Below are 25,683 nucleotides of genomic sequence, written 5' to 3' on the forward strand. Positions count from 1 at the left end.
GAAATGACCCTACACTTTTATAGGACAAAACATTGTCGACCTGTGTTTCAATTCAACCGGGCTATTCGGGACATGTTCTTCGATTTTGATGTAACTTAAATATGTTACTCTCTGGTCAAAATAATGAGACACGTATTTTTTTGTTCGCCCGAAAACATTTTTTTTCAAGATTTATCGGCAATTTTGTTTTTCGACTCAAAACCGATTTTTTTAAATATATAAGAACATTTGTTTTTAATTGCTCATAACTTAGTTGAAAATGAACTGATTTTAATGATTCTGTGTTCAAAATGATCGTCATTACTTACACAAGCGACATGTGTACAAACAATAGCAAAAAAGTAGTTGAACATTTTTTATTTTGCAAAAAGATGAAAATTGCAAAATTTTTTCGAAATTCAATATTTCAAAAAGTATATTTTTTTTTTACTTTTTCCAAACCAAGAAGACACCTCAAACTTCAATTGAGCTGAATGCCCAGTAGCTAAAATCAGTTGTTTTTGAGTAAAAAACCTGTTTATATTTTAGTATTGTACTAAAAATATATGTAAGAAGCTCGTGCTAAAATTTGAGACTAATCGGCTCAGCCGTTTTCGAGTCTTGTTCGTCACCGACTTTGAAAACACCATTTTGAAAAAAAAAAAACGCGTTTGTGCTTTCAAGCAATCTGAAACGCCTTTTCAAATTTGCGTGTAACTTCGAAAATATTCACCGGAAAGATATTAAATTTTCTGTGTGTATTCTTAAATATATGCACATTAGGCCGGGTCGATTTGTGGGGAGCCAAAAAAATCGCCCATTGCTCTGTGAAAATCATATTCTAGGGATCAAAATAAGAAACTTTACCGAAGGAACCATACCTCTAAAACGAATTCTGATGTCCCCCAATTTGGGTCGAACTTTTTAGTTTCTTTTCTATAACTCACTTAAATTAATTTTTTCATTTACATATGTTCTGACTAAATAAATTTCTTAAGAGAAAAAATAGATATTATTATAAATATTATTATAAATAAATAATAAATATTATTATAAATAAATAAAAATAAAGAAAAAACATAGCCATTTAGCTGATTTTTTCATGTAAAGGCCAAAAATGGTGATATTTTTAAATTGGGGAACATCAGAATTCGTTTTAGAGGTATGGTTCGTTCGGCAAAGTTTCTTATTTTAATCCCTAGAATACGATTTTCACAGAGCAATGAGCGATTTTTAAATCGACCCGTCTTAATGTACATTAATAAAAAAAATAAATAAAAAAATTGATTTTTTGAAATTTCCAACTGTATCTAACCCCTTATGTCGCTTTGAGCCTGAGCCCTAAGGCGAGTACCCGGTAGGAATATCATTAGTAAAAATTAATACAAGAATAATAACGAGAGAGATTGGCGCTGCTATGGGCTATGGGTTCATCGATAACTTCAATATGAAAGGGTTTACGGTCACCTCTAATACTTTCTAAAAATAATTTTTTAGGCCTATTAAATAGGTCCACATCCTTTTTAATAATACCGGTTTCCAACGAATTTTTGTGCGTTGAACATGATTCGGGGGTTCAAACTTTCTGTTATGTCATGATTTTGATTTGTTCTTATCCTTACTTGTTTTCAACTATCTGACGTGTTTCAGCCTATACTTAAATTAAAGTTTGAATCTTACACTATAATGCATAGAGTTCCAAAAACTGTTTAGAATAAATTGGTGTTAACCATTGCGGGCCCAGTAAATATGACCGATTTGCAAATTATTAAATTATATTGAGATAAGCTCATAAGAATTACTACTCGAGGGTATTGCTCATTATAAATCCGATTTCTGTTTTTCAAAATTTAAAATGGTGGACAAAATATCAAAAATTTAAGCGAAGGTTCTCAAAGCCATCGTAGTCGTGTAAGATTAAAGCTTTAATAAATTGAATTTAATTTAATTCAAAATACATAGCTTATGGGTCATGCCGTCCGAATGGATACAAACGCTCCGGCTCTGAAAGTATTCGATGCGGAAGAGGAAGACCTCCTCTGCGTTGGAAAGATCAGGTGGTAGTGTGTCCAACTGGCGCCAGTTAGCACGAGAAAGAAACGACTGGTGCGATTTGTTAAATTCGGCCAAAATCGCGTAAGCGGTTATCGCACCAATTAAGAAGAAGAATAATTGAAAATACATCGGAAACCAGTCCCACATCAAGAAAACAACTGTATCTTACAGACCCTTCATTCATGATATTGACGATGGATATTGGCAACATGTGTTTCCAATGCGGCGTTTACAACAAGGCCAACGAAAGTTTAGTCTCACTACTAACGAAATTCCTGGGAATAATAACTTCACGATACTCTGCAGCAATTTCACTTGCACGATCGCACGACTCTTTGGACTACTTTTTATGCGTCATTACTAAGTTAGAGTTTCTTTAAGTAAACCAGAAAAAATTGAAGCTGTGAGAGATAACATTTGACGCAAAACTGCCGAAAATATGCCTAAATGTGCTCGAAAATTTAAAATTTCTGTTAATCGGCACCTGTGTGCGTGCACGTGGGGTAACGTTCATTCATAAATGTTAGATCCTCTACTACACACATTTGTATATCAATAAGTATGTAATGACCCCCATCCAAAATAATTATTTTATTTGAGTTTCAGCATTGATTGCGTGCTGGGTATACTGCCTCAGTTTGTCAAAAAATAGAAATTAAACAACAAATAAAATTAACGTCTGCGTTCGCACTCAAACTGAAACGAGTATTTTTGGTGAGTGAGAGCGACATTCTCGCCGCTGATAAGCAATTGTTTTGGTGGAGCAATGTGTGTATTCATACATATAAATTCTTAGCCAGTGGTATTAGTTTCAGAGAAGGTTTTTGTTTATAATTTTGCTATTATATTGTGCCTTTGTCATACAGTATAAAATGAAGTCATCGCTCGAAAATACTTTAAAGTTATTGTGTTGCGAAAAAAAATGTGGGGAATGATGTGAGGGGCAGCTTAAGTAGTGTTAAATGATATTGAAAATATATGTTACCAATATTTGGGTAAGTTTGTTAGCAGATTATTTGGAAACAATAGTAGAAAAGTCAATTGAGCAAACCATTCAGTATTTTAAATTACTACTAGTAGATAAAACTTATATGTAATTTATCTATTATCGAACAGATTAGCATGGGATACTGTGGCGTCAGGCTTTAAAAGTGTGTTTACATTTATTTGTTATCAGTTTGATTGATAGGTAATTAGATATAAACATAGCAATTAAAAGTGAAGTTTATTGCAATTAATTATTAAAATATTGGATGCGAAAGCATTTCTAACATTCATTTATATATTAAAATCCTTCTTATACTGCCAAATAAGTTTCAGGACTGAGAATATTGCGTAGAATGCATGTGGATTCCATTGCGTTTCATTTTGCCCTTGCCATTTTAGTACAATTGGATCATCACCGAAAATAAAGTTGTACTCAAAAAAGTATTTATTCGTTCCCCTATTTGACATCCACCTGAACTCTTAATGGGTAGAGATTATTTGAAATTGCTTCGACTCTTAATGTATGTTAAAAAACGCATGCTAAACTTATTTAAAATATGTTCACGAACAGTTTTGCATTAAATTTTATTCATTTGATAAGGAAACTAGGCGAACAATGTCTTCACGTATGCATGAAAATCAAATTTTAAAAGTTTAAAAAATACCTTGTTCTTCTTCTTAACAAAGCGCACCAATGGCTTCTTTCTTGTGTTAACCGGCGCCAGTTGGAAACACCAAGTGAAGCCAAGTCCTTCTTCACCTGAGGTCTTCCTCTTCCACTCCAAGGGACGCCCTATCGGATGTTGTCATCGTCCATGACGCACGGGCATGATGAGAGTCTTATAAAGTGTAAGTTTTGTTCGTCTAGAGAGGACTTTACTACTCAATAGCCTACTTAGCCTAAAGTAGTATTTGTTGGCAAGAGAGATTCTCTGTTAGATTGCAAGGCTGATATTGTTATCGGTGTTAGTGCTAGCTCCTACATAAACGAAGTCTCTTACAACGACGAAATCGCACATGGGTGTCGGTGCGCAAGTGCGTCGACTGTTTGTTTCATCATCGGCTACACCAACAATTGTACGCTCTTATAAAAATTTGTGCTTGAGCGATTAAGTTATGCGGCTCGCATGATTTTTTCCAGCATCAGATTAAAGAAGTCGTACGACTGAGAGTAACCCTGTCTGAAACCTCGTTTGGTATCAAACGACTCGGAAAGGTCCTTCCCAAATCCGACGGTGCTGCCGGTATTGAAAGATGGTGTGTGTCGATATTCATTTCATGGCTCTTTTCCAAGACTTGGCGTATTGTGAATACCTGGTCGATTGTGGATTTTTCAGGTCTAAAGCCATACTGATAAGGTCCAACCAGTTGGTTGATCGTGGGCGTCAACCTTTCATACAATACGCTCGCTAGAACATTATAGGCGATTTATAGAATACCTTTCGTGTGGACAGAGAACACGTAAATTCTAATCGGCAGACATGCTTTCATCCGACCATATTTTGCAGAAGAGCTGATGCATGTACCTTACGAGCATACGGTCCAAGCAGCTCACAACTTACGGGCTTCACAAAATCCTTTAGGTGGCTCCAGAACTTCCCTTTGAGAGCGAGCTAATGTGAGAAGGCGAAGTAAACCAGGTTATCTGGTTATGCGATGGGCTTGGGATCAGCCACGTAAATATTTTCGGAATGAGAAAAAAATAGTTCTACTTAATTTACCGATTAAGAAAATAATTTATGGTAATAACGTTTGTAGTAATAATTTTCACAACAACCACTTAATTAATATAAACTGGTGAAACTTCATAATTTGTATATACATATGTATATGTGACTCAAAATTAATTACCCTATCGGGCGGCCGCCGTAGCCGAATGGGTTGGTGCGTGACTACCATTCGCAATTCACAGAGAGAACGTCGGTTCGAATCTCGGTGAAACACCAAAATTAAGACGAAAAAAAAACATTTTTCTAAAAGCGGTCGCCCCTCGGCAGGCAATGGCAAACCTCCGAGTGCATTTCTGCCATGAAAAAGCTCCTCATAAAAATATCTGCCGTTCGGAGTCGGCTTAAAACTGTAGGTCCCTCCATTTGTGGAACAACATGAAGACGCACACCACAAATAGGAGGAGGAGCTCAGCCAAACACTCAAAACGGGTGTACGCGCCAATTATATATTATATATATATTATATATTGGGAGATTTATAATTTTTGTAAATTGTGTCGTACGTTAATCATATATGACACTTGTGAACAAGGCAGCTGAAATATACAAACGGACAAGCAATAAAGCACGTGAAGGTCAGAATAAAGATTTTCATCACTCAAAAAATTTTTTTTATTATTAAAAAATTGATTCGAAAACAGAATTGGGTAATTAATTGACTTGTACATCCTTTACTATATTAGATGTTTGGTCGAACTTATCTTCCTACTTGTGGTGTGCGTCTTGATGTTGTTCCATAAATGGAGAGACCAACAGTTTTATGCCATCTCAGAACGGCAGTTGGTTTAATACACCATTGCTTGCTGAGAGGTGACCACTGTTCGAAAAACCCTTTTCTATCATTTAGTGCGTGGCCTGCTGAATGATATTTAGTCAGGCACAAACCCATCTACGAAATATTATGACTTATACATTTACTCTTTAAATTGTGTAGTTATAAGACTTTCCGTTTTGGCCACTCACTCGTGACTTCTGGCTCACAGTTGTATTGTAATTTTGCCAATTTTTTAGAATTTAAAATAATTATTTCTTTAATACCCCAAACCGACTGGGCATTCACCTTTGGCTTTACTAACTGGAATAGGGCAAAATATTTTCAGTACTATGCCGATGAATTTGAGAAACAGTACTTGCACCTTCAAGTCAAAAAAAATATTCATAATGTTTATGGTGGTAATGAGTTAGATTGCAAATTTGCGCTGAGATGTATCGACTAAATGAATAGCGACGACGGTGGAAGATTCAGTGAACGAAAGAATCAACCTCATTCTTTTTTTATGGAAATGATAAACTACACATAAATAATTCAAACTTAAGATATTCTTAAATAAATTTTTGAATATATTTTTTTGGGTGTTATTGTTGTTGTTTTAGCAGCATATACATTCCCCGTACAATTATGCTGGAGTGATAGTCCTTGGCCGGATATAAATCCGGGGCGTTCTGGTAACGTAGAACAACTGCCGTGAGAATGTTTTTTTATGTTAAATATAAATAAAAAAATTGTAAAATAAGTGATAAAAATTTGTGTAACAAATCTAAATGCTGTGTAAGTTAAAAAATATTATACAATAAATATAATAGAATAATATAAATAACATTTTACACCATCAATTGGGCATGAGACGCGTGGCTGATCGAGATTCAAGAGAGTTCAGTTTTTTTTTCAAAAAATTCATCGGAAGAAGGTGGCTGAACTCAACGTTTATTCAGCGCATCGTTCCTATATGAGCTTGACAAGCAAACCAGTCCAGAGACGGCTGAATGGCGCTATCCACATGAGCCGAAACCCCAAAAACCACGTCAAAGACGGTCAATAATGAAAGTCATCCTACTTGTTTTCTTTGATTATTATGGAGTGGTGCACTCGGAATTTGTTCCAAATGGCTTTACAGTAAATAAAGAATATTACTTGGAAGTTATGCGACGTTTGAGAGAGAATGTGCGTAGAAAACGGCCCAATTTGTGGAAAGAAAACTCATGGCTCTTGCACCGCCTCACAAGGCTCATATTGTGAACACTTTTTTGACCAAAAACTAGACAAATATCGTCATCACCGTATTCACCGCATTTAGCCTCCTGAGACTTTTTCCTTTTCCCAAAACTTAAATAGCCACTCCGCGGACGCCGCTTTGGGTCGATAGAGGCCATTAAGGAGAATTGGCTGAAGGAGCTGAAGAAGATCTCTTCAAACGCGTTTAAAACGTGCTTTGATGACTGGACTAATCATTGACATATGTGTATTGCTTCGAATGGAGCCTATTTTGAGGGCGACAAAAAAAATTTTGATGATTAAACAATTATTTTGCGTTTTATTGAAAAATTCCCGGTACTTTTTGGCACAATATAATAGGTACGCATATATATTTATGACTCCAAACATAAATTTTTAATTGATTAATATTTATGATTAAATTTGTTTAATAAATTATTACATTTTTACTTATATCATCATTATTTCTTTGAATCCTTGCTTTCGGCTCAACCCGAGTTGTGCAATTCTTTTCTAAGTTTCCCTTAGCATCACAGGCGCTCTTTCTCTCGGTGTGAGTGGCGTCCATTCCATTACCTTATTTGCTATGTTACCGCCTCCCTTGCGTAAAGTGTGATCAATCTATTTTCCAGCGGCTCCATGTTTGCTTTTGCGAGCAATTTCTTGTTGGCAATATTTTAGGCCAGAAAATTCGGAACATTATCCTTAGACAGCGGTTGGCAAAAACTTGTAAGCGACTGGTTATAGCGGTGGTGGTTTTTTTCAGGTGGAGCTACTGTACAGCAGCATCGACCGCACTCTCGACTTGAAGAGTCTAACCTTTAACCTAGAACTCAGGTTGTTGCTTCCCCATACAGAGTACAACACCTCGAATACCCCATAGGGGTATTTTTTGATTCGGGTGTGTATGTCTACATTATTTATTTATATAGTACTATTTTAAACGTTTATACAAGTTAAAGAACATCTGAGTTGAAATAAAAACAAAAATATCGTATGATTCTTGCATGTTACAGAAGCAAAATAAATAAAATAAATTAGAAATTCTTTTTTAAATTCTCACTTTTAATGCGTTCTCTTAATAATCCTGCATTTATTCTGCTCAGCGCCAGGACTGTCAATTTTCTTGTTCTTTTCTCAAAATGGTGCACTCTTACCGGACAAAACTGTAACATTTTCTACCCCATATAAAAAATGAGAGCGCGCGTTGTCTAGCTGATTTCAATTTACGTGTTGTTCTATGAAACCCTTACAATTAACGAAAATCGTTAAATATAATATAACAAATAAAACAAATAAAATTCAATATACACATGGTCCATAAAGTCTGCGCTCACTTTACAAATACTTTTAAATTCATTAAAAGCAAAATTAAATTTTGTGTATTTTATTTATTTATTTTTTCATTACATTCTTAAATTACAAAATGTAAATATAGCAACCAGAAAGTCTGCGTTCACTTTTAAAATATATGGAAAAAGCTTTATAAATAATATACAAAAACGAAAATTAATATTTTGTTGGAGTGCTATGAAGCTCTGGACATCACTCAATCTATTTGGCATTGAGTTTATTAACTTCTCTGTTTCCTCAGTTTTGATTTTCACCCATTCTGCACGCATAACACTTCGCACAGCCACCTTGGCTGGGTCATGACGTTCGAATGAGTACAAACACTTCGGCTCTGAAGTATTCGATGCGGTACTAGCTGGTGGTAGCAAAGGAAGAGTAAGGCCCCCTCTACGTTGGAAAGATCAGCTGGAGAAAGACTTGGTATCACTTTCCAACTGGCGCCGATTAGCACCGATTAGAAAGAAACGACTGGCGCGCTTTGTTAAACTCGTCCAAAATCACGTAAGCAGTCATCGCGTAAAGAAGAAGAAGATATATAAGTGTATAATTGGCGCGTAAACCCTTTTGGGGCAGCTCCCATTGAGCGTCTTAAAGTTGTTCTACAAATAGTAGTACCTTGAGTTTTAAACCGACTTCAACCAGCAAATGTTTTTTTATGAGGAGCTCTTTTTCATGACAGAAATGCAATCGAAGGTTTTCCATTGCCTGTCGAGGGGCGACCGTTTAAGAAAAAATGTTTTCTATTATTTGGTATTTCATGTACGGAGATTCGAATCTACGCACTTTCGAATGGTGGAACGCACCAACCATTATGTTAAATAAATAAAATCTCAATTTGTTCTTATTTTAAATGAAAATTTATGTAATTTAATAGAAGTAACCGTACGTTTCGTTCAATTATATGAACCGGCAATGCCTATAATCGAGGATTTTAAAACATACACAGTCAGTGCTTATTAGCGAGATTTTCATATTTAACACATGGGATGAAAAGTCCCCTTTTTTTCTTGTTCACTCCTCCTGGGAGCGTAGTGCCTCGACAAGACTCAGTCTTGTGTTGGTTTCTTTAATCTTTTTTGAAGTGAAAACTTCTTTAGAATCGTTGGGAGTGATTTGATACTCGATGAAACGAAAAAAGCGACACTCTTGGCTACGAATATTACATATAAACGTAGCGACGAACTAAATAAGTTTTAGGCCAGCGCCGACAGCATGGCGCGATAGCCGAGCGGCTAGCAATGTGAGCTTCCGATCCAAAATCCTTGGTTCGAATCACAAGAAAAAAATTTTTTTTATACAGTTATTTTATTTTATTTTATGATATGTTTATGAGGAGCTTTTTTTCATGGCAGAAATACACTCGGTGTTTTGCCATTGCCTGCTGAGGGGTGGGCGCTATTAGAAAAATAGTTTTCCTTAATTTTGGTGTTTTCACCGAGATTCGAACTGACGTTCTCTCTGTGAATTCTGAATAGTAGTCACGCACCAACCCATTCGGCTACGGCGTTCGTTTAATTTTACTGATGCAAAAATGAGGAAAAATATATGAATAAAGTTTGCTTACTGTTTACACATTTTCCAAAGGTGACGGAGAACCAAAAAAAAAGTCGATTTTCAAACAAATACGAGTGCATATGTGTAATTGTGTTAGAGTTTCGGTCACGCCCCAGCAAAACCTGCGTGCATATGTGTTTGTAACATTCAAAAAAAATGTAATTGTGTTAGAGTTTCGGTCACGCAGGTTTTGCTGGGGACGCTCATATTTGTGTGTATTTTTATATTCGTAAATATTTTCATATTTAAATATTTACCGCAATTATGCCGAAAAATAATGCAGAAAAGTGTCGTGAATATCGACAGAAAAAAAAATCAATAAATAGCATCACGGAATTCATTCACGAAAATTTAATAAAGTATACACCAGAAGTATCGCGGATACTTAGAAAAGATTACAATAAAGTTCCAATGATTTTAAGTGGCGATTTTAACGTAAATTTTGCATTGGACACAGCAGTTCCTTTAATTGACGTTCTCAATACAACATTCAATTTAAAAATGTGTAACAATCGCACTGAATCGACAACACGATCAAAAACAACCATTGACGCGGTATTTCAAAGATATGTTGGCAACATCGAAACCAAAGCATTTGTATCATATTTTAGCTATCATAAGACACTCGTATCATTTGTTGAAATTGAAAACATTGAGGATGAATAATAATAAAATGAAGAAAATAAAATATGAACTTTATAGCAATATTATAATGAACCTATAATTATCCCGCTCCTAATGCTGCTTTCGTCTTATTCTCTCTCAGTTCGTTTTACGGAAGGTTTCACTTCTATCGCGTCTAACCGTTAGACTGGTATTTTTTTTTTGTTTTTTTCCATTCTACCACCGCTTTAATATTTCAATATCACTTTTGTAGAACGATTTATCTTTTGAATCAAAATAGGCCTCAATTTCAGTTTCTTCATTCGAGCGAAATTTCCTACCGGCGAGCATTTTTGTGGGTCTGCTAACAGCCAGTAGTCACTGGGAGCCAAATCTGGCGATAGGGTGGATTTACTGCATTTTTTTTATGTTTTCTGGTGTTACCGCCTCATTTGGACGTCCACTGTGCCTCTATGTATTTATGTATTAGGCCCGGGACTTTTCAGCCTTCCCCGCTTATAAAAATTAAATCTCGTGCATTTTAAACGGTACCTATATCCAGAAAATACTGTTTATATGTAGGCATATTTAATTATGTTCAAAAGTAAATTTGTAGAAAAGTTCTTTTGTTCTTTCTCATGTGAAAATGCAACACTTTCGTAATGTTGCCGTAAAATGAGAACACTTTTTTTTTCGAGAAAAAAAAACACTTTTAGTTATATCGCTAATTTGTTTGTCAACAGTATCTATGAGTACAGGTAAACAAAGCTTATGAGAAACACACTCAAAAATTGAGTGTGAGCATCTCATTTACTCAACCAGTTGCTACAGCTACAGATTTAACAAAGCACAACGTACATATGTAAATATTTATAGCCTCTCACTTATATTCTACGAGTATTTATGTACATGTACATATGTTTGTGTGTGTATGTAGAACAGCGTCCGATAGAAATATTTAGCTTTTGCGCACTTTTCCTGCCGTTTGCTGTGCGCCACTGTACATTGACAAATTTCTTCGCAATTTTGTCCAGTACACAGAGTACAGCTGAGCAGACCACGACGACAACTACGAGGCTAAGAGTGACTGAAAAATAATATAGTAACAAATTAAAAATCCAGCAAAAGTAATTCAAATATTGAATTTGCTTCTAATAATATTTTCAACAAAAAGTGTAAGTGTGTAGTATGTAGTATGTAAATAATCGCAAAAATAAATACAAATTTATATGCTCACACTTAAGTGTGCATACGAATGAGTAATGCGAACCAATGCGGGAAAGTGCAATGCAAATTTTATGTGTGTATAAGTGATTTTCCACGATGTATGAGAATGTTAGTTGTCCTGAGAAAAGGCGCCAGCATCCGTAAAAGTTATTTACAAACAAAAAGCTGGCTGATGTGGTTAATGTGTAGGTCAGCAAATAGGCGCTTATTTTTGGGGGTGAAAAGTTCGCTACGATAAAGCAAAAAAAATTATAAAAGGAATTCTACATAAAATCTTACATTAGTGACTTTTAAATTTTTGAACCTTGTGAAAAATATAGCGTTTATACCAAATTTTTGTTTCAATACGTAAATTCACACATGCATCAGCATGTTGAAGTGTTTCGCTTTGCTTAAGTTCTTGTGCCTAAAATGGGTCATACTGCGCGCCATATTCAACTTCCTTCGATGCAAACTAAGCACATACATATACATTTACTTAAAAATGCTGTATGTGTGTGCAATTATGTTATTCGTTTGTCCTATTTCACGCATATACAATATGTATTTATGTATGTTATGTATACACAACATCGCACTCGCAACTGCTTTCGTCCGCTTCCTGTTTCTCATACCGCCATTGTGCATAGCATCCTTTTAGGCGTACAGCCTACGACCAGTTCGTCGGCATTATTGTGTTTCGCATTTGAATGCATCATCAACAACACATACATGTATATCGCCTCGTTTAAGTGTATTTGTGTACGGGCACTCGTATACTCTGATGTAAATTGGACTGTCGCATGCCTAGCGCCGAACTGGAACTTTTTGACACAGTACTAGTTAACACTGTCGTAAACTGTGAAATCTACACTGATTTGAACTTTTGGTGACCTATGCTACAGTAAAGGATTTCAAATGCGTACACTCGTGGTCCCTGTCCTTCTACATATAAAGGATGTACGCTTGTGCGAAGTTAGTAATTCGCAAAAAATTTTCTATTTCTTCGGGTTGATAGAGGCCATTAAGGAGAATTGGCTGAAGGAGCTGAAGAATATCTCTTCAAACGCGTTTAAAAGGTGCTTTGATGACTGGACTAATCATTGACATATGTGTATTGCTTCGAATGGAGCCTATTTTGAGGGCGACAAAATAAATGCGATAAGACTTAATTGTATTTGTATACTATCAAAAGTTAGTTATAAAACTGTTAGTTTATGAAGAGCTAACACATGGGCTGAAAAGTCCTGGGCCTAATAAAGAAAACCCCTTTTTTTTTGGTCAAAATTAGTTTTATTCATCAAGGATATTTTTATCAAAAACAACTCAATCATTCCAGCGGCGCTCTAACATTTCAATACCTCTTTTGTAGAGCGATTTATCTTCTGCCTTAAAATAGGCCTCAGTTTCAGCGATAATCTTTTCATTCGAGCGAAATTTCTTATCGGCGAGCATTTGTTTAGGTCTGCGAAGAGCCATTTTTCGCTGGGCGCCAAATCTGGCGAATACGTTGGATGTGAGAGCAATTCGAAGTTCAATTCATTGAATCCATTGTTCAGAATCATCAACACATTTTTGTTTTTGGTCAACAATGAGCAAACGCGGCACTCACTTTGAACAGAGCTTTCTCTTAGTCAAGTCTCTTTCAACAGGTTCTTCTGATATCTTGTCAGCTAACTCACTCAACTTCAATTTTCATTCAAAACGATTTTGTAGGATCTTTTTTATGTTTTCTGGTGTTACCGCCTAATTTGGACGTCACTGCGTTGTGCATCATCGGTGTCTGTACGACCACGTTTGAAGTCAGCAAACCATTATTTTGTTGTTGTTTTTAATGGAGTGGGGTCCCCAAAACACTTCTCAAGCCATTGCTTTGCTTGAATGGTATTTTTTCTAATCAATAGGCAGTGTAAAATTAAAATACGAAATTCTTTTTGATCCCTTATTTTGAAAATATCAAAAGTAGCGTCACTCTTAGCACAATAAAGCACGAACTAATGAGTAGAATATCATGAAGTTTTAACAACTGTCTTTTTAATGTTGCAAAAAAACTGTGAATGCAATAAAACTAGTGTGATCTATGTGTTAGGCCCGGGCCTTTTCAGCCCATATTTTATTCCTTTATTTCCCACTATCAGAAATCTGCGTACATGCGCACTTGCAACGCTGCCTGTTCATTTGGTTTTCTTGTCATCCGTTTATTACATAGTGTGGGCATGATGTCATAACTACATATGTACCTTTGCATGAGTGTACGCTAGAAACCGCCCAACAGTTGTTCGCGCATTGATTACCCCTATTCCACCCAAAATTCTTCACTGGTAGGTTAGTGTTGGCGTGTAGTGCGTTGTTTAAAGCAGCAGCGAAAGTGTTTCCCGATACACAATTATGCTTGCAACTATGTTCCGCTTTTCTTGCACTTTTTTATTATTTTAATTTGACTTCTTGATTTCTATTTTTGTTTTCTACTCCAACCAGCACTTTAGCACGTCTAAACAACTTCCTGGTTTCGTGTTTTCTTAGTTGCAGATTTTTAAGTTAGGGTCGTCGTTTTGTAGGTTCTTGAACTCTTAGCTTGTGATGTTGGCTGGTTTTATTTGTTTTATTTTCTGTCTGCATCACACGATTTGTTTTCCACCTACTTACGCATGTATGTTGCCCCTTAACATCTGCTTTATCGAATGGTGTATAGAGCCCCAATTGATGGGTTTATGCTATTAGGGTTGTTGCAATTAAATGCGAAATCAATGTAAGTGTACACAGTCCAGTGCAATTTTAGTGTGTGTGTGTGCGTCTGTAATGCAGTGGAAATCAAAACATTGTACTCTTAATCTATGTCGACCTAGTTTCTGTAATTGAAAATTGCAAGTTGTGCGAGGGCAAGAATTAGAGCAAAAATACCATTTCAAACAAATAAAATTAAGAATTGTTAAGTACATTAAAAATTTGAATTTTCAAGATATATGTAATGTATACAATATATGTATATATATATACAGGGTGTCGGTGGCAAAATAGGGTTTTAACTAACCTTAACCGCTGAGCGTATGAGCGGTGAGGGAACCGCTTCGTTATTCGTGCGGGTTATTTAGTCATGTTGTACATCTGATGCTGTTGCAGTGGACGGGTAAACCAAGAATGATGGAATAAGAAATTGCGCCTTCCGCATTCGCTATGACATCAGCTCCGAGAGTATGCAAACAAAAGCTGGGGAAGAGCAGGCGAAAGCAATAGAAACTACCAAACACAAGACATTCCCACGGCAGCCGGTTCTACATTACCGGAATAACTTGGTTTTTTCCCCACCAAGGGCTGCCGCCCCAGTAAACTAGCCCTGTCTAATGAGCCGCACACTTTCCGCTCACAGTGTCATCGGCATAAAAACGCGGAAAAACTGCATTTAGATGTATTTTTATAATTAGTGCTTTCGCAATTTAACACGCGGCACTTCGCTTTTATGTCACAAATCATAGTAATTTTTCCTTCTTTCGCTTGTTTTGTTCATTTGTTTTGTATTGTTACGGTGCCTAACGTCACACTTCTCAAAAACGCAATAAATAAAGTAAATATTTTGGGAAGACGCCTGAAGCTTTTTCAATTACCTTTCAAAATTTCAGGTCCATCACGACAAAATTGAGCGAGTTATAGAAATTTTACTGAAAGGTTATAGTCAAAGTCTTTTATAGCCGAGGCAGCTTTTTATTAGGGAGTGTTCTGACTCACTTGACATTTGACAGTTTTGTTGTTTTACAACCGATTTTCATGATTTTTGTTACCTTCTGTATTCAATCCTACCTGTCTTATATTCACAAACTCGTCCAATCAGTCGTTCTTTAGATGGTAGCTACGCTACATGAGCAAAGACCAACAATGGCCAGTTCTTAATTCGTCTTGAGACAATACTGTTAATTGTTTTCATATATCACCAATACAGTCTCATTTTTTTTCGTAAACAGACAGCGGTCATGACCCCGGTTACGTCAGCCAATCAGCTGATTCTTTTAAATTCGCTGGGAGCCGGTTAACGGTGTGATATTGGCCACACTTTCTGAATTTTTTTACCGTAGATTTTGTTCACGTTACAATACTCCACGTTTACATGATGAGCCAAGTGAAGATTGGATTCTCGTCGCTATAAGTTTGCATGATAATCTGCGTGAGTCTGTGCGTAAGATAGTGGCTGCTCTGGGATATCCAAAAACTATTGTGCATAAAATATTGAGGAAGAGACTTTACCCTTTCAAAATTTAAATCGCACTAGCGCTTAATCCTAACGATTACAATTTCTACGGGACAATGTTGCAGCGATTTCTTAAGGTAAACACCATCTTTTGGAGTGATGAAACCCATTTTCAAGTAAATGGAAGTATAAATAAGCAAAATTGCTTTTATTAATCACCTAAATGACAGAGTCCCAAAATGACGGTTAGGTGTGCCTTGTAAAGCAGTGGAATAATTCGACCAAATTTTTTTGAAAATAATTGCTGCTATCGGCGCATGCTGAACGATTATTTTCTGCCAATAACGAGAGAACATTCTTCCTTGAGTACTCACACAGAAGGTTTCAGCAAGATGGCGCCACGCCACACACGGTCAGGGAGACAATGGCGATTCTGCGTCATTGCTTCTATAACAACTGATAAACCGATGCGGAGACATATCCTGACCACCCAGGTCGCCCGATCTTACCGCTGTTGGGTTACCTCAAAAGTAAAGTCTATGAACAAACCTAGTGACCATCTTAGCAGTAAACTAGCCCTGTCTAATCTACCGTACCTCACCATCCCAACACTAAAAGAAAATATCATACGCGAGGTTAATGGCGTCCCAACAACACTTCAGCAGCGAGTGACACGGAGCGTGGAGGCCAGATTCTAAAAGTGTATGCGACGTAAAGGTCAATAGTTTGAGGAAATAATTAAAAAAAAAAAAATAATAATATTTATTTATTTATCGAAAATACAGCTGCGGTTGAGTATTAAAAAAATAATAATAATAATTGGCGCGTACTTTCAATTAAATGCCGAGCTCCTCCTTCTATTTGTGGTGTGAGTCTTAACGTTGTTCCAGACGCCTCCGTGCGGCAAATGGGTTTTATGAGAACCTTTTTCATGGTAGAATACACTCGGAGATTTGCCATTGCGTGCCGAGGAGTGACAGCTATTAGAACAAACGCTTTCTATTATTTGAGTTGAGTATTGCCATTCATTTTTCTAATAGCGGTCACCCCTCGGCAGGCAATGGCAAGCCTCCGAGTGTATTTCTGCCATGAAAAAGCTCCTCATAAAAAATATCTGCCGTTCAGAGTCGGTCCCTCCATTTGTGTAACAACACCAAGGCGCACACCACAAATAGGAGGAGGAGCTCGACCACACACCCAAAAAGTTTGTACGCGCCAATTATATATATATATATATATATTGCCATGAAAATATAGCTGCATGTCCAGAATCAGCATTTTATGCCATTGCAATCGCTTTCTTAAGAGATGACTATTTTTGTTGTGATGAAGTGAGCAAACATCCAGAAAATTAGGTAAAACTACTACAACAGCGATGGACAATACTTCGGCTACCTTTTTTGATTAAAGACAAATGACGAGTTTTCCTTATTTTTTTTTTATTTTAATCATTCCCATTCAAAACTATCCCATTTTTTTGGTGTTCGCTAAAAATGACTTCCTGGATAAGTATTAATAACAATTTGTTTATTGACTTAGAAATTTCCAAAATTTTACATAGCAGACGTGAAATTTGTGCAGGCCTCGAATACTGATGCATTTCTGAAAAATACTAATGGATTACTGAAACACTTCTAAATGTTTCAAGTATAGATCACCCTAACTGAGACTTCCTATAAAAAACACTGAAAAAAGGAGATTTTTAATATTGCTTAGATATTTCTTTGCGATAAAGTTATCGTTAAATCAATATTGTAAATAAAATTAAAAATTCACCGGCTTAGATTGCAAAAATTGTGTCATAAAAGGTAGTATACCATATTTGCAAATTAATTGTGTTTGAAAACCCATAAAATATATCCCCATAAAGCGTTGCTAGAACTAAATTAACCGCTTATGGCATAAGCTTATTGCTCATGTTAAGATCACCAAAAATATTAATTTTCGTGTATACTTTTATCTGTACGTATGTATGTAGGAAGTTCGGACATATGATACACATGTATGTATGTGCGCGCGCCTGTGTATACTTCTATTGATGAAAGCAACTTCGAAAAATTATTTCATTCAAAATTGCTAGTCATTAATTGTACAAGTTTCCAAATTTATTCCGACATGTCATGCGGAATTACACAGACGGACTTACATATGTACGAGTACATTCATATACGTATATGCGTGTATACGTGACGTGGACACACGCTAAGCATTAATTACTCCCTAATGTATGGATGGTTGTGTATTTATGTGTATACGTGCTTAACTACGCTTATTAACATTTACCAGAATTCGAAGTCTTAAAATATGCATAAATATTAACAGTTTCGGCTGGTTTCGGTATTTTTACAGTTGAAATTATGTACGAGCAAAACCTTGAACAGAACCAAGATGTAACAGAAAGTCGCATGGCATGAAGAAGTTGTGTTGTTATGCTGATTGGTTAGCCCTTTTAAGCTTCCGGTACTTATTTACATATTCTTGAACAATATGAAATTATTAGGCTTAACTCTTCTTTAGGCACCCGGGTCTGGCCAGACTTTTTCGACTTTGGACATGAACTTAACATATTTCTATTAAAGCTAACGACTTCAGCTTTCAGGTAGCTTCCAAAAATTTAATTTTCTATCGATTTATGGACATAACCTTTTGAAAAGGATCCTCGAGCAGGACGAAAATAGGCTAGACCAGGGTGCCCAACCGAAGGTTTTAAAAAAGGTGATAAACGGCATGGTTAATCGGGTATATGTACTTATACATATACAGAACAAAAAAGTTAAAATGCAAATCAAAAGTGTTTGCAGACCAAAAATGCTTAACGTTGCATTGAAATACAAAACTGGAGGATATTTACAGATTTACCAAAGTATCTGGAAAGTTCTCACAGGACTAACTACCTCTGTCTCTGTCTCTATTCTTTCCTATCTCTTTCCCTGATATCTTTCTCCTTCCTTCCTTGAATATCTACCCTCTTTCCAGAGCTCTTAATACAATGGGCTTTTTAGCCTGAGTGTTTTAGGGCCTCCAAATCTTTTGGTGTTCCTTAGGTCGACCAATTCAAATTTTAATTAAAATTTTTCACGATCCAGATTCATTCGTGCAATCCATGCTACAAAGCAGGGAAAAATGGACGGTAGCACGCGTTGTGATAGCAGGGACTATGAAGAAACAAAGTACCCTCGAAAGACTACGACGCAGGACCGGCGAAAAAATCGGACTCCGAATGGCAGATATTTTTTATGAGGAGCTTTTTCATGGCAGAAATACCCTCGGAACCTTACCACTGCCTGTTGAGGGGTAACCGATTAAAGCTCTATCATTTTGTTGTTTCATGGACGGAGATTCGAATTCCGCTTCATAATAAATAGTATTACAACAGGTGCTTCTATCCGCGATTATAATCACTTTTTGAATGCACAATATATCAAAGAAAATATAAATAGTTCCGTTATATTCCGCGGATAAGTTAAATGATGGGTAAAATACGCAGGATCTTATGGACTGACCTCATAATAATAATAACACTAGTCTACAAGGAAAAGTATCCGAAATAATTTAAACTAATATCTGCTTCTCTGTCCATGCAAAATTCGGATTGATAACTAAAATTAATTTATTAGTTTGAGTTTTTACGATAATCGTATCTTTCGTGTTTAATGGAACTAGCCCGACAAAATTTAACCAACATTCAGACCCAGAAACCAGACTATATATTTCCGAAGGTTTATGATGCGCTGAATCCAAATCTGGCCTCAGAATTGCTCTATCAGCTCTGGTTTTCGAGATATCCTAACCTAAAAGTGCAAAAAATACAAAAAAAACATGAAAATTTCAAAATGCGATATCTCTGCGAAAAAAAATGATATTTGAGCAAACAAAACGCCATTTGAAAAAAGAAGGATTGTATTTAAAGATGCCATCCTTTAATTTTGGTGAAAGAAAACATCTGCAAGGCTACATAACCTCAAATATGGGCAAAAATGGGGTTTTTTGCACTTTTAGGTTAGGATATCTCGAAAACCAGAGCTGATAGAGCAATTCTGAGGCCAGATTTGGATTCAGCGCATCGTAAACCTTCGGAAATATATAGTCTGGTTTCTGGGTCTGAGTGTTGGTTAAATTTTGTCGGGCTGTGTAATCAATGTATGATATATCGATGTCCTTGTTTCGTTTTTCTTGTTCCAAAGGTCACTGGCCGCAAGTACACTGTAACTAGTAAATACTTCCTCTCAAGATCTCAGTTTCTACCAACCTAATACCGGTAAAATAAAGCTCAGTAAAAATTATTAAACTTTTGCTGAGGAAGTATTTCGATTATTCAAGTAAAACTATTTTAAACAAGTTTGTTATTGTCGCCTTTTTACATTTTTGGTCATATCTTCGGCATTTATAGTTCGATCTTAAATTGTGATATATCGAGAGTCGCCAGAAAAAATCGCGTCGAATGTTGATGAATTAAAAAATAATCTTTATTTGATTTAAATAATTTTTTTAAATTCACGCTGTAGAAGTTGAAATGAGCTGGATAAGTACTAGAATGGGGTACTGCTCGAGGGAAGAATTTCGACAGGCGGACATGTCTACATCGATTTCTCTCATCATTCTAACCGTTTTGGAGCATGTACATATTTACAAGTATGCATTTATATATACATATATCTATCTGGATTCCTTTCTGCTGTTACACATAACTACATATTATGTTAATAAAATTGTAATACCCTTATGCAAAAGTGCCTGGGTATACAAATATTTTCACAGAAGTACAAATAGCAGTCAATGTTGTCAAATATCACTAAGACGACCCCTATATATGTTTATATATAATTGGGCCTTATATCCTTTGTAGGTATTGATGTTGTTCCACAAATGGAAGGCAGATAGATTTAGTGTGGAGCTTTTTTGTGGTAGAAATTCACTCATGGGTTTTCCATTGCCTGCCGAAGCCAACGGATGTCGTAAGAAACCTTTTCAATTATTTTGGGGCCTTATGCAGATTTCGAACTCGGGCATTTCCAAATGGTAATCACGTGTCAATCTATTTGGCTACGCCGGCGCTCTACACATACAATAAATATCAGGATATTTGGAGTGCTGAAACCAAAGCGATATCTTTTTGATCAAACTCTGTTCGCATGTAGTTACTCTACACGTCCAATGTTTGTACCGTCGGTATTTACATAATTTTTGTGTTGTTTGATTCAAAGTTTCAAAATAAAACAGGAAATTTCTTAATGTTCCTAATGTCAAAATAATATGACTTCAAATAGATTTGGCTGAATAAGTTCGCTTTCTGCGTCCGACATAGTGGCAAAACATCGCGTATAATATTTTTCGATCCAGATCAAATTTCATCAAAACTTTAACCTGCACGATCAAAAAATGTTACAATCCAGTATTGTGATTTAAATATTGTGTTATTTATTGAATGTGTAAGGTTCGTCTTATAAGCCAAAGCGACTGCTGTTTTTTGTCCTAATGCCGATACAGGAGTATTATTAGAAATAGCAAGGCAGAGCAAATCTATCATAATTATAAATACCCCCATTAATAAAAAAAATTGCCTAAATTAAAGTTAGATAATATTTGTGATAAGATTGAGAATCTCTATAAAAAGTGGATCTACGGGATATTGTATCTGTTTATACTAAAAAGCGAATTCGATAAGCAGCACTGCCATCACATCTGCATCCATCAGATCAGTACAATCCCTCTTACATGCATATACAATCATACATACATATTACCAATAGTATTGCGCTGCATAACAAGATGACATAATTTTGAATTGTTGTTGTTGTCATCGTTCCATATCATTGCTTGATTTTATTAGTACATTTCTCGTTCACGCTCGTAAAAAAATAAACTTTCTGCGGCCGAAGCGATGAAAAGTGAAACCTATGTGTAAACATAATCATACACATGCTCATATGTATATACGCACATGCATACATGTGTATATATGCACACAATAGCTACTACATATTTTCGTTTTGTAATAGAAGTAAAAATACTTAGTACCCTCATATCAGCCACATTTATTTGATGTCAGCCACATTGACGGCATTTGGTTCCAATGGAGATGGGTGGCGGTGGGTGGTGCGCGCTGCTCTCAGTTCTACACATTATTGGCTTTGTTCGTTTTGCTTACAAGTACAATTCACGTTTTTGACTTTTGAGAGTCGCTTCTTTGTTTATAAATGAATGATGCTTTCTGCGGGTGAATGTGTGCATGAATGTGTTGCGTAAACGGAAATTGTTATGCAGTGGATAGTAAAATTCTGTTTTAAGGTTGGTACGACCTTGACCTACCCATGAATCGTAAATAATAGTTGAAGATGCTCAAGCTGTAGCGAGGAAATGTTTCGCAAAAATAATGCAGTTAATGTAAGACGCCGCTTAGAACGCAAGGCGAATTAAGTAAGTGCAAAAGTTTTACCAATCCTTTCTTGCGTACAATTGCATTCGCTTATATGTACTTATATAGTAGATATAAAATTGATTTTTTTAAATTACATTATTCTTATTGCATTAGTATAATTGCGATTCGAACCATATAAGCATAACAAATGAAATCGTAAAAAAAAAATTGTTAACGGCATTGAGTGTTCAATTGAAGAGAACAGAGGTAATGTCATTTGTTTCACTATATAATATATTTATATATGAATGTACATATATATTCATACAAACATAATTGGCGCTTACAAACTTTATTAAGTTTTTGGCCGAGCTCCTCCTCCTATTTGTGGCGTGCGGCTTGATGTTTTTCCACAAATGAAGGGACCTCCAGTTTTAAGCAGACTCCAAATGGCATATGAATTTTTATGAGGAGCTTTTTCAGGGCAGAAATACACTCTGAGGTTTGCCATTTCCTGCCGAAGGGCGACCGCTATTAGAAAAAAACTGTTTCTATTATTTGATGATTCATGCCTGGTGGGACGCATACGGATAACACAAAAAAATTCTGTATCTGAACATGTGTAAAAAGTACAATAATTGGAAAGGTGGCGGAAAATTAATCACCCTATCGGAAGGCTTACAATATTTTCCATCACAAAATCATTTTTTGTTTTTTAGTACAAAAATTGTTCTAAAACAAAATTGGATGATTAATAATTCTATAAGCAGTCTACAAATTAAATACTTTAACCACAGGATAAAAGCTTCGAATATTAATAAGGAGAAAATGCATATTTTAGGCCTAACAAAATTTCGATATCTTCATGACTGAAAACAAAAATCTACAATTTTGTCTCTTTCAGAAATACGGGTAGCCTTCTATATAATAATGTATTTGATAATGCCGTCTAATGATAATTTAAAATTTATGCAAGATATTGTGGCGTAAAAATTACAAAAACAGAGTAGTGTAAAACCCAGCGACCCCAACTACTTTTATTTCCTTATATAAAAAAAATTTGGCAAAACTTCTTACAACAAAAAAAAAAAAGTTTGGAAATTGTATGAACGTACAAGTGTCGTATGGGAAGAATGTCGAAATTGGAATTCGAAAAGGGCGAGCCAAGAAACAGCGAGAGAACTCCTAAAACACTCAGTCTGAAAGCCCATTGTATTCACAGCTCTGCAAATGAAAAGGGTTGATAGTAAGGAGAGAAGAAGGAGAGAAGTGACAAAGAGAAAGATATAGGCTATAATAGAAATAAAGGCAGGGATAACTATTCTTTCGCAATTCTGCAAATATCCTCCAGTTTGAGAGGACGAATTTTACGCATTCTCATGTCATCGGAACCCAAAATTCGTAGTCTTGCTCTAACAAAGGCAAGACACTCATAGAAAATATGCTCAGTGCTATCCCGCTCCTCTAAGCAAGGCCGGATAATCGGGTTCTTAATGATTCCAATGGTAGTCATATGCCAGCCCCATGGATTGTGTACTGTAATAATACCGGTCATCAACCGAACGCCTTTTCTACCAAGTTTTAGATTTAGGCTCGACAGTTTTCTGTTCGGGCTTGTCACAAAACACTTAGCAGTTCTGCAGCGTTCTAGATTGGATCATCGTTCTTTCTGTAAATTGCATACATAACCGCTAATCTATTTCATGATTCCTATAGAACTGATTCCGATGATTGGCGCTGGTCCCTGTGGGGTAACCGCGAACCGCAACTGTCCAATTAATCGGCAATTTCATTTGCTTGAACATCGCGGTGTTCTGGAACCCATATAAGTACAAGTTTATTCCGTCTTGCAACAGAATTAAGTTTCCATTCTTTGTAATCTCTGAGGTTGGCAATCTACGAGGTTTACATTCTTGAACAATCGTTGAGGTTTGCTTTGCGTTCTCCAGGGCTCTCAGTGTAGCCCGGCTGCCACTAAGTCTCCAGTTTGTTTCCCATTTTCTCTCAATTATTCATTCTGCTACAGTCAGGGTAAGAATGTTAAGTTTTCTAAAAGTATTTATAGAGTGCACCAGACGACCAACGTTACACATTCTTTGGATAAGCCACTTTTGGAATATGCCTGTCCATATTAATTATATGCACATAATAATAATAAATATACTTTTTGAAATGGAAATTTTACTATAATAATTTCTCTAATACTTCCGTATTTTGCGTCCAAAGGCAAATGAATCGTCCAGAGATCTGTGACGAGTTTACTTCTTGTTACGGTCAGGAAATAGTAACGGGTTTGGTCTTAGAAGAAGAGGGCTTACCTTTCAATGACCGTCGTATATAATAGTAGCTTATGTTAAAACGATTTCTTAAATAAAAATGTGCGTGATAATCAAGCTTCGAAAACATATTCAGGTTTTGAGAATTTTTTTTATTTTGGACTTTCTAAATTTCCCGCCACGCCCCTTTATGGGCATCTTACATGTTGTTGTTGTTGTTGTTGTAGCAGCAATACTGAACCCTGTCAGTATAATGTAAATCACCGGTCATCTTCGTCTAGCTCATCTAACAGTAGGCCCAGGAAACTTGTTGTTTCCACATGTTGTATCCAGAGGGCGTGTGAAAAGGTGGTTAGTGTCGTGCAGGGTGCCTTCACGTGCAAGACATATGTATGTTTGGTATGACGCTGTCAATTCTGACTAAATAGGAGCTTAACCCGCTACAATATCAAGAATGTAGTTTTGCTAAGGTTACGCGGGTCTGTCGGGGTGGCTGGAGCTCTTCATCTGCTGTGGGTAGTGGTTGAACTCCGATTACGGCATTTGGTGATCGGGAGCTTAAGAAGGTAGCAAGGGTCTCCCGACGAATGCCGTTTATTGTCTGTCTAAACACTGTTCGGTCCAGTAGTTGTCGGTTCGTTTTGTCCTGGATCTCATCGGCGGAGTTGAAGAAGTGCCTCCTGACGTGCCTGAGAAGCGGCACAGGCTTAACCAGGTGCCAACATGGGGGAGCATTGCTGAGCAGTTTGTTGTGCTCCTTAACAGAGAGCATCTGTGCCTCGTTGTGAAGGTGTTGTATAGGAGACATCAGGAGGCATCCCGTCGCTGTCCGATTTGTAGTGTTTTGGCAAGTCTGGGGCTTTATCCACTGCGTGTCACTAGTTTCATGGCACCAGCTACGCGCAGCGTATTTTAGAACCGGCCGGCCAATTGCCTTAAATGTCGATAGCAACATTTCTTTGCCTTTGCCCCAAGTGCTGCCGCCAAGCGACTTGAGGACCTTGTCACGATTTTGGACTTTAGTGGCAATTGCGGTTGTGTTCGCAAACAAGGAGAGCAAACTGTCGAATGTTACTCCCAAAATTTTGGTGTCGTTAACAGTCGAAATTTGTGAGGCACCGACTTTGACCTTGAGTTGCAGCTTGACCTCCTAGCCCTGTCTAGTGCACCGTATCTCTAGCATCTTACATCATGTAGCCTACTATGTGTATTAGCTTAGCAAAGTTTTCACAGCAGATTTCAATATGGAGTGGTCTGTGGCTCCAAAATGATGACTAAAAAATATACTTTGCCATGCCCAATTTCCTAAGCCCACTTTAATGTATCCTTTCATAGCACCGGGGGTATGACAATGATTTGTATCATTCTCTACGTAAAATGCGGGATATTTTAGTTGCGAATAAAGATTG

General features: G+C 36.5%; 1 protein-coding gene across 2 annotated transcripts in view; it reads left to right on the forward strand.

The window, feature by feature from the left end:
- Positions 1-2,997: 2,997 nt before the first annotated feature.
- Positions 2,998-25,683, forward strand: part of LOC129242490 (tubulin polymerization-promoting protein homolog) — a 33,799-nt gene continuing 11,113 nt past the window's right edge. The window contains exon 1 of one of the 2 annotated variants that reach the window (XM_054879154.1): positions 2,998-3,029. In XM_054879154.1, coding sequence (XP_054735129.1) covers positions 3,013-3,029 — 17 coding nt within the window. In that variant the 5' untranslated portion in view covers positions 2,998-3,012. Of the gene's footprint in view, positions 3,030-11,279; positions 11,430-25,683 lie in introns of those variants that run through there. The other variant, XM_054879155.1, reaches the window with a different exon arrangement.

Source organism: Anastrepha obliqua, chromosome 3, assembly GCF_027943255.1.
Source record: "Anastrepha obliqua isolate idAnaObli1 chromosome 3, idAnaObli1_1.0, whole genome shotgun sequence".
In the NCBI taxonomy this organism is placed as follows: Eukaryota; Metazoa; Arthropoda; class Insecta; order Diptera; family Tephritidae; genus Anastrepha; species Anastrepha obliqua.